Below are 10,000 nucleotides of genomic sequence, written 5' to 3'. Positions count from 1 at the left end.
AGGACATCACCATCGAGGGCCCCGGCATCGAGGCGGAGCACTGTCTGATCGAGAACCGCGGAGGGGTCGTAACCCTTGACCCCTGTGGTCACCTGTGTGCCCTTGATGGCGTTCCCGTGACCACACCCACTCACCTCACACAAGGTACGGCACGTCCTGAAGCATGTGCTTGAAAAATGTTATATAAATAAATGTTATTATTATTATTATTATTATTATTATTATTATTATTATTAATATTATTATTATTAGCTTGTCTATGTTGAAGCTGAACTCAGTGGCCTTCGTAGCACATAACCATGCTGGTCTAAGTGACTGATGCCACCTACTGGCAATTATTTGTAGTGCGATAACAGCATGACTTGTTGACACTCTTGAGTGTGTATCTATGTGTGTGTACATACTGTATGTTTGTGTGTGTATTTATGTGTGTGTGCATACTGTATGTTTGCGTGTGTATTTTGGTGTCAACTGGCTCTATGCGTACACGAGGTAAAGAACTTAAGAGTAAGTATGCGGTGATGGTGTGATTGGTGAGTGACGAGTGTGTGTGCATAGTCTTGCCGTGACTCCGTCTGTGGGTGTGTGTGTGTGTGTGTGTGTGTGTGTGCATAGTCTTGGCGTGACTCCGTCTGTGGGTGTGTGTGTGTGTGTGTGTGTGTATGAAAAAGTAGGATTTATGAGCCTGGGTCGACAGTGCACGATGTTCCTTTTCCAGCGGTGCCCTGGTGGTTTTGCACTTAATTAGAGATGGGGGTTTGGACTGCTGTTGTCTGCTGCTGCTGTGAGTCACAGCTTCCGAGGAGCTGGCAAAACAGAGCGAGAGAACGGACTGGCACGAGTTTCCTCACATACTCTATCCCTCCTTACACTCGTTCCCTCACATACTGTATCCCTCTTTACTTTGTCCTCCCTTAAACTGTCATCACAAACCTCAACTGTGTGCGCCTCTGGTTCGCTGGCACTGGGGTTCTGATACCAGTGGAGGAGGGAACACTTCACTTATGTGTTCTTCCACTCTCACTGATGTGGGGTAAATATTTACAGCGCGCGTGTGAATATGTGTTGGTGTGTGCTGGTGGGATTGTGTAGGAGAGTTGCAGGAGGGAGGAGGGGAGGAGGGGAGGGGCACAGAAAATGGGAGAAGGAATGAACTAGGAGAAGGAGGGGGCAGAAAGGAGGAAGAGAATGAACTGGGAGGAGGAGGAGGAGGGGGCAGAAAGGAGGAAGAGAATGAACTGGGAGGAGGAGGAGGAGGAGGGGGGCAGAGAGAGAAAGGAAGACAAACAGAGAGAGGAGTGATAGCAACATACAGCAAGCGAGTGAGTGAAGGAGAGGGTCAACAGAGAGAGAGGATAAACTGAGAGATAGAGAGAGAGAGTGAGAGAAAGAGAGAGGATAAACTGAGAGAGAGAGTGAGAGAAAGAGAGAGAGAAAGAGAGAGGATAAACTGAGAGAGAAAGAGAGAGAAAGAGAGAGAGAAAGAGTGTGGAGGGGCGGTAGGTAGGTGGAGAGATGGAGGGAGTTCCTGACGTGTTTGCAGAGCAGTGCTAAGTGTGCTGGAGAGAGGGTCCAAACAGACGCTGTGAACTATGAGGCTAATCCCACTAGCCTGAGATGCTCCGGGAGATTTAGTCCTAAACCCAGTCTAGACCAGCCTGCCCAGACGTAATCTCACACGCTCTGCTGTGAGTCCGCACTCTTCAGCGCCTCTCCAGGCTGCCCAGACGTAATCGCACACACTCTGTGTTGGCTCTGTCGGAGCATTCAGAGGAACTGGGCTCATGGCATAAGGCTACAACTCATTGCATCAAGTGTGCGTTTTGCATTCTCATTCAAATAAATATACCATCACCACAGTTTCTTACAAACCTCCTGTGTGGGAACATTGTTGGCTACTAGTCCGTTTTCTTGGGGGGTTGTTGGTATGAATGAAGTTAGTGCTATTTAAGTTAGGGTTAGGGTTAGGGTTAGGGTTAGGGTTGTGGATTAGAATGACGGCGAGTTTTCAGTTGACCTGCTGCCCCACTGCACACCAATGTGAAGAGATGAGATTAACAAATGACTTTAAACTGACAAGAAAACTCGCAGTTCTCAAAACGCTCCTCGTTCATTCATTCATTCATTCATTCATTCATTCATTCATTCATTCAATCAATCACAGAATAAATTAATATTCTTCTAGGCTACAGAATATATACTCTGTTAATTGATGATGACCTGGTGTGAAGAAAACAGTTTCACTCACCATAAAAAGCAATCCATCATAGCCCTTAGTCTATTCAGCAAGTTGTGACATGTTCGAATGCATATTTCAGGTCGAACTTTAATGTAAATGTTTAACTGAAAAGCAAAACACTTCATGGTGAGCTGTGCTGTCACCGGTCTACCGCTCTGACAGGCTCGACTAAAGGTGCCCCGGAGACAGGCAAACTAGGGAGACAAAGAAAATGTGAAGGGGCGGAGATTAAATAGCAGAGTTTAGTCGTCTTCAGGCACTGACGCCGAGGCTCGACCGGCTAACAGACACCCTGAAGAAGACGTACTTACTTTGCTCACAGAGAATTGAATAGTTATTGCTCTCTCATTTCGCGCACAGAGAGACGATTGTCAAAACGGTGGATGGACTTGGACTTAGCGAAAGTTTTTTAGCCTCCTTTTCAGGCAGCGAGTCGGACTTTCATCACTGAACTGAGCGTTACCTCCAGTCAGCCCGAGGTGTGTGCAGGACCAAAAGGTAGGACTGAGGTCATCAAACTTCGGGAAACTTCTCATGAAGAATTGCACTGGTTGTAGGCTTCGCATTTGTTTAAACAGCAGATAACTCCCTTACTGCTCCTGAGGAATTCAGTTCGAAGTCACTGTGAGGAAAGGTTAGTGATTTGGCAGCTCCAGGAATCTTTTAATTACTTGGAATTTTGTGGCATACACCCTGCATTGTTGTTGCCAGGTAGTTACTAATTTCTTGCTGCCTCAAATCCCTCATTTTCAGTCTTTTTATCTAGCTTGGTTGATTCTTTAGATAACTCTAGAGCGGTGCCCAGAAATAAGTTGAATAACTTTAAATGTATCGGTATATTAATTGCCTTGCACTAAATACTTTTTGGAGCTTGGTAGAATGTCAGAATAGGCTACGTAATGCATGCTGGTTTTTTTCTGAGGATAAAAATATTTGCGCAAGATCACCTGAGAAATGACTTTGCTCTTTAATCGAAATGATTGTAAACAATGTGCTGTAAATGTGGAAAATTGGCTGAATCTCCGGGTCACGTGCACGTGTTTAAGACCACTCTGGAGCCGACAGAAAGAGATGGTCTCTAGACTCTACACGGCTGTGCTGGAAAGATCATTGTAGGCCTACTGGGTCCAAAACAGCCTAATACGCTACAAACACTCAGTAACCTAACGATATGACATTGGTCGCGTTTTGTTTGATTAAGTGATGTTGTTATGATATGAGCCTAGCCATATTTTTTTTATGATGACAATTATGATGCCCACAACAGTTCATTTTGAAATGACAGACACACACACACACATCTGCGTCTGCACAACATCAAGGCCGTTAGGCCAATAATGATCACTAGATCAGAGCGCTGTTAAAGTTAGGAGACCCTATGAGAGTGTGTCTGGCCAAATCGTTGATTTGAAGAAAGGGGATGTTGCCCAAATCTTTCTCCAAATATGTCCTCACAGAACAGACTAGTGTGCAGTCTAAAAGCAGCTTGCACATTTAATTAAATAATCAAAGCAAGTCATAAAGCCTTAGCAAAGGCTTTGATTGTATGTGTTTATGAGATAGCATTTATAGTTTTAACATGTGGGTTCGCTAAAGCAGGAAATAAGGAAAAAGAATTATAAACAAATAGAGACGCCCATTTCTATTTTTCCAAATGAAAGATCACAAGAAACAGTGCGCAAGTCTTTGTGGAGAGAGGCGTTAAAGGGCCTGAACTCCTCCTCCTGTTTGCTGTAAATGAGGAATGTGGAATGGTCCTGTTAATCATTAGACAGAGAGTGCTGGACATATTTATTTATTTACGTCTTACTCTCTCTCTCTCTCTTCCTCTCTCACACTCACACATACACACTTACACAAATACACACACACACACACACACACACACACACACACATACACAAACTCACTTAGCCTACAGTCACACAAAGACACTTACACACACTTACACACACACAAACACTTACACAAACACACACAAACACACTTAAACACACACATATACAGTACAAACAAACACACTTGCACACACACAAGCACACTCACACACACACACACACACACACACATAAGCACACTTACACACACACACACACACACACACACACACACACACACACACTTGTGTATAGACACCTCGGGGGCACCTCTCTTGCGGTCAGTCTATTCCTGGGAGTGTGTGTTCAGTAGGCCACAGACTAAACACCCTCCTACTCACTGGTCAAGTCTTTTTTCCTCTGAGGTGTGTGTGTGTGTGTGTGTTTGTTTCCTCTGAGTGTGTGTGTGTGTGTGTGTGTGTGTGTGTGTGTGTGACCTTACCATGTGTGTGACAGATGCATACCTGAACTCGTATGCAAAGTCCATCCGTGGAGGCCATGAGAGCCCTATCATTTCCCACCCCCAGAGGAGCTGAGTGGAGATGGGTGTCTCCTTGGGGCAGCCGTGGTGTACTGGTTAGCGCATCGGGCTTGTAACCGGAGGGTTGCCGGTTCGATCCCCGACCATTCCACCACGGCTGAAGTGCCCTTGAGCAAGGCACCTAACCCCTCACTGCTCCCCGAGCGCCGCTGGTTGGGCAGGCAGCTCACTGCTCTGGGTTGTGTGATTCACCTCACTGTGTGTTAACTGTGTGCTGTGTGTTCACTAATTCGGTTAAATTGGGTTAAATGCAGAGAACTGAATTTCCCTCACGGGATCAAAAAAGTATATATTCTATTCTATTCTTCTATTCTATCATTTCCCACCCCCAGAGGAGCTGAGTGGAGATGGGTGTCTCCTGCACTCGGGGCTCCACACTGCCCCCTATGGGAGAGGCTGCTGCGGGGGCCGCTAGACTGATGGCTCAGCTGCAACAGCCAATCGTCTCAGGAAGTAGCCGACAGGCCAAAAACGTCACTGTTTTGAAGTAAAAAAAATTGGGAGCAAAATTTTGGTTGCAACGGACTTTTTTCTTTACTCATTTTTTTACTTTGAGTCCTGCTCCCATTTTGAACTGGGATGTGCGTTTGTGCGTTTGTGCGTGCTCTCACTGCCCTCTCGGCTACAGCAGCAACAGCACCTTTATGCTGTACGCACACAGCCCACAGCTCTTTAAGTTAAGAGTTCAGCTCACTCGGTATCTATCTTGCATAGCTCTCTGCCTCACATACCAAAGCTAGTGCAGAAATCCAGACCCTTATCCCACAAGCATGCCAGAGCTCTTATCATCTTGGGGCATCAGAGAGAGATGTCTAGGGTAGACCTCTGTCATCGTATCATGATCTCGTACCTTACCAGCGCAAAGCCCAAGTTTATCCTGCTCTGACATGGTTTATGGGCCTGTTCAGCAGCACTCTGGTGCCTGATTGTGGAGCAGCAGAGCAGCAAAAACATGTTTTCCTGACCACTCTGGAGGAGAGAAAGCAGTCAGAAGAGTAATCTGTACACAGCTGGAGAGGAAAGCACATGTTGAGGGGTGGTGTTAGCGTGTTATTCTGCACATGTTGAGGGGTGGTGTTAGCGTGTTATTCTGCACATGTTAAGAGGTGGTGTTAGCGTGTTATTCTGCACATGTTAAGGGGTGGTTTTAGCGTGTTATTCTGCACAAGGGGTGGTTTTAGCGTGTTATTCTGCACATGTTAAGGGGTGGTTTTAGCATGTTATTCTGCACATGTTAAGAGGTGGTGTTAGCGTGTTATTCTGCACATGTTAAGAGGTGGTGTTAGCGTGTTATTCTGCACATGTTAAGCAGTGGTTTTAGCGTGTTATTCTGCACATGTTAAGAGGTGGTTTTAGCGTGTTATTCTGCACATGTTAAGAGGTGGTGTTAGCGTGTTATTCTGCACATGTTAAGAGGTGGTGTTAGCGTGTTATTCTGCACATGTTAAGAGGTGGTGTTAGCGTGTTATTCTGCACATGTTAAGGGGTGGTTTTAGCGTGTTATTCTGCACATGTTAAGAGGTGGTTTTAGCGAGTTATTCTGCACATGTTAAGAGGTGGTTTTAGCGTGTTATTCTGCACATGTTAAGCGGTGGTTTTAGCGTGTTATTGTGCACTTTTTAGTCTGCTGAATTGGATCCATTCTTGTATGTTTGTTATCCACCTAGGGTTAGGGTTAGGGTTAGTTGTTATCCACCTAAGAGGTATCAACCTAAGAGACAGAAACACTGACGCAAGGCGGTCTGAGGATTCTTTCGAGGGGTTTGTGGAGGGAAAGAGGGCTCGAGTTTGTTCCATGATCCTGTTTTTCCACATCTTATTCTTACTGGGCTCGTGCAGAGAGCTCTGTGTGTGTGTGTGTGTGTGTGTGTGTGTGTGTGTGCAGAGCGCTGCTCCTCAGTGTCCGGTTACATTTCTGCTGGAAGCCGGCGAACGCTGCGACACTGATTTGTCCTCCAGAGTGAGGAAGAGGAAGAGGAAGACTTGATCAGGCGACTGCAGAGGAAGACTTGATCAGGCGATGAAGAGGACGACTTGATCAGGCGATGAAGAGGACGACTTGATCAGGCGATGAAGAGGACGACTTGATCAGGCGATGAAGAGGACGACTTGATCAGACGACTGCAGAGGAAGACTTGATCAGGCGATGAAGAGGACGACTTGATCAGGCGATGAAGAGGAAGACTTGATCAGGCGACTGCAGAGGAAGACTTGATCAGGCGATGAAGAGGACGACTTGATCAGGCGATGAAGAGGAAGACTTGATCAGGCGACTGCAGAGGAAGACTTGATCAGGCGATGAAGAGGACGACTTGATCAGGCGATGAAGAGGAAGACTTGATCAGGCGACTGTAGAGGAAGACTTGATCAGACGACTGCAGAGGAAGATCAGGGGATGAAGAGGAAGATCAGGCGATGAAGAGGAAGATCAGGAAGATCAGGGGATGAAGAGGAAGATCAGGGGATGAAGAGGAAGATCAGGGGATGAAGAGGAAGATCAGGGGATGAAGAGGAAGATCAGGCGATGAAGAGGAAGATCAGGAAGATCAGGGGATGAAGAGGAAGATCAGGGGATGAAGAGGAAGATCAGGGGATGAAGAGGAAGATCAGGGGATGAAGCGGAAGATCAGGGGATGAAGAGGAAGATCAGGGGATGAAGAGGAAGATCAGGGGATGAAGAGGAAGATCAGGCGACTGCAGAGTCCACATCTCTCTTCATCAGCTCATTCATTTGCTCTGTTTTACATTCACATTACTCCACATGTTCTCACACACACACACACACACACACACACATGCGGTAGCGTTAGCTCTGGAGAGGAGGCAGTTGAATGTGAGTTGCATCTGGCAGGTGAAGCGCTGCTCCATTGCAGCATCTGCATGCTGTCCTGCTGGACTCGGGGGCCCTCACATAGACCACAGGGAGGGAAGGGGCCGAGAGAGACCCAGTTTTATGGGTGTCCACCCCCCCCCCTCCCCCCCCCCCCCCCCCCCGGCAGTAGGCTACCGTTGGCAGCTCTGAGATGTTTGGACAGCTGTGGCGCGGGTGGTGTATCTAGGAGGGCATGACCCCGGCGGAGGGTGTAGTGGCACTATTATTCATGTGAGTTGATGGCGGAGGCAAACACACACAGGGCACGCAGACAGAGACGAGCTGTTACCGTGACGATGCCAGCAGACTATATAGCCCCACCACAGCCATATACTCATGGCCTTATAAAAATAACGTGTTCCTCTTTCTATGGGTGTGTGTGTGTGTGTTCAATGTATGCATTCGTTTAGTGTGTGTGTGCGTGCGTGCGCACATCTGTGTGTTTGTCATGACTGCATGATTCTCACCCCTGTGTGTGTGTGTGTGTGTGTGTGTGTGTGTGTGTGTGTGTCCCAGGCTACTCTCTCTGTCTGGGCAAATCGTACTTCTTCCGCTTCAACCACCCCGAGGAGGCCAGCCGGATGAAGAGCATGCTGCCCCAGAAGAGCCCGTGTCCCCGCTGGTCTACAGCACAGGTGAGCACACACCTGTCCACTCACACACACACCTGTCCACTCACACACACACCTGTCCACTCACACACACACAGCACCTCCTTACACACACACCTGTCCACTCACACACACGCAGCACCTCCTTACACACACACCTGTCCACTCACACACACGCAGCACCTCCTTACACACACACCTGTCCACTCACACACACACACAGCACCTCCTTACACACACACCTGTCCACACACACACGCAGCACCTCCTTACACACACACCTGTCCACACACACGCAGCACCTCCTTACACACACACCTGTCCACTCACACACACGCAGCACCTCCTTACACACACACCTGTTCACTCACACACACACCTGTCCACTTACACACACACCTGTCCACTTATACACACACAGCACGTCTCATAGGGCCTCATCAGGCCAATCCACATACTGTACAATATGTCTCAAAGGGTCAGGCCAATCCACATTCATTACATCTCAAAGGGTCATACCAATCCAGATTTGGGCATGTTTATTTGAATGCTTGTTCTAAGCGCTCTACTGTAAATGGCCTGAGCAGTACAATAGCTCATGTTGGTGATCTGGACCAGAGTGCAGTGGAAGAGTGCAGATGAAGGGTTAGTCAGGATAGGAGGAGATGTTACTGTAAACGTCCCCAGCGATCTGAATATAGCCACACAATAAAGGAGGGGAGTCCACTCCTGCAGAACACCTCCATAGTAACCTCTCCCTCAGACCAGAGCCTTTCATCTAGATACACGCGAGCTTCTAAACACACAGCAGATATATATATATATATAATACATGTATATGGAGATGCAGGCGTATCCACTCAGCACATCTCCGGCCCCCGTCCTCCAGGTTAAAATAGGCACAGAAGAAAACGCCCTGGCCAGAAGGACCGAATGAAACCCAGCCTCTACTCTTCACACACACACACACACACACACGAGTCTTCGTGTACCCTGATCTTTTCCCCTTTGATGTGTGTATCGGACCTCAGGCAGCGAAACTACTGGGAGCACTCCCGTCTCCCCGTGTGTGTGTGCGTGTGTGTGTCCGAGCACTCCGTCTTCCTGTGTCTCCCACTGTTCTCCCATATCCCTGAACAGCCCCCGATGGAGAATAATCCCTCCTGTGTGTGTGTGTGTGTGTGTGTGTGTGTGTGTGTGTGTGTGTGTGTGTGTGTGGAGGTTCAGTTACAGGTGATCACCCTCCCCACTTCAGCCCCCACCTCCTTGTGTCATGGACAGGTGTGTGTCATTGGACACGCTTTTGAAGTGCTCCCCTCCACTCACACACACACACACACACACACACACACACACACCGCCTGCAGCCTGTATGGACGCAAGACTCTCTACATGCCTGAGCCCTCCTTCAAGTGTGTTAAACTGCCTCGCTTGCCATCTCATACGGATGGAATGCACACCACTTCAGCAGGCAAACACACACTCGTGCTTAAACACACACATGAATGCAGTTATACATACACACACACACACACACGTAGTTGACTACAAACATGCACACACCCGTAATTACACAGGAGCACATAGCCGCACAGGCCCTTGCCGCGCCAGCTGTGTGTGTGTGTGTGTGTGTGTGTGTGTGTGTGTGGAATGTTCCCTCTGCCCCTGCGCTGATTGCAGATGTTCTGTGCCTGCCGTGTCTATCCGTCTGATTGATGTGTTTGAAGGTGTGTGTGTGTGTGTGTGTGTGTGTGCGCCGTATATCACAGCTCCTCTCTCTGTTCTGCTGCCTCCCTGGAATGTGTGGTCCACGTAAACAAGCTCTGGCACCAGGCAACACAGAGCAAAGCACACACACAC

General features: G+C 48.0%; 1 protein-coding gene across 1 annotated transcript in view; it reads left to right on the top strand.

Annotated features, from left to right (window-relative positions):
* The window catches only part of phldb2b (pleckstrin homology-like domain, family B, member 2b), a gene marked incomplete in the record, with an annotated part of 51,250 nt that overhangs the window by 11,229 nt on the left and 30,021 nt on the right, over window positions 1-10,000 (top strand). Inside the window, 2 exon segments of the mRNA XM_062521857.1 lie at window positions 1-144; window positions 8,046-8,164. The exon segment at window positions 1-144 is cut by the window's left edge and continues 39 nt beyond it. Of these exon segments, the coding sequence (XP_062377841.1) occupies window positions 1-144; window positions 8,046-8,164 (263 nt within the window).

Source organism: Sardina pilchardus, chromosome 19 (assembly GCF_963854185.1).
Source record: "Sardina pilchardus chromosome 19, fSarPil1.1, whole genome shotgun sequence".
NCBI lineage: Eukaryota > Metazoa > Chordata > Actinopteri > Clupeiformes > Clupeidae > Sardina > Sardina pilchardus.
Note: the sequence above shows the minus strand (reverse complement) of the source record. Positions and strands in the feature narration are given on the sequence as shown.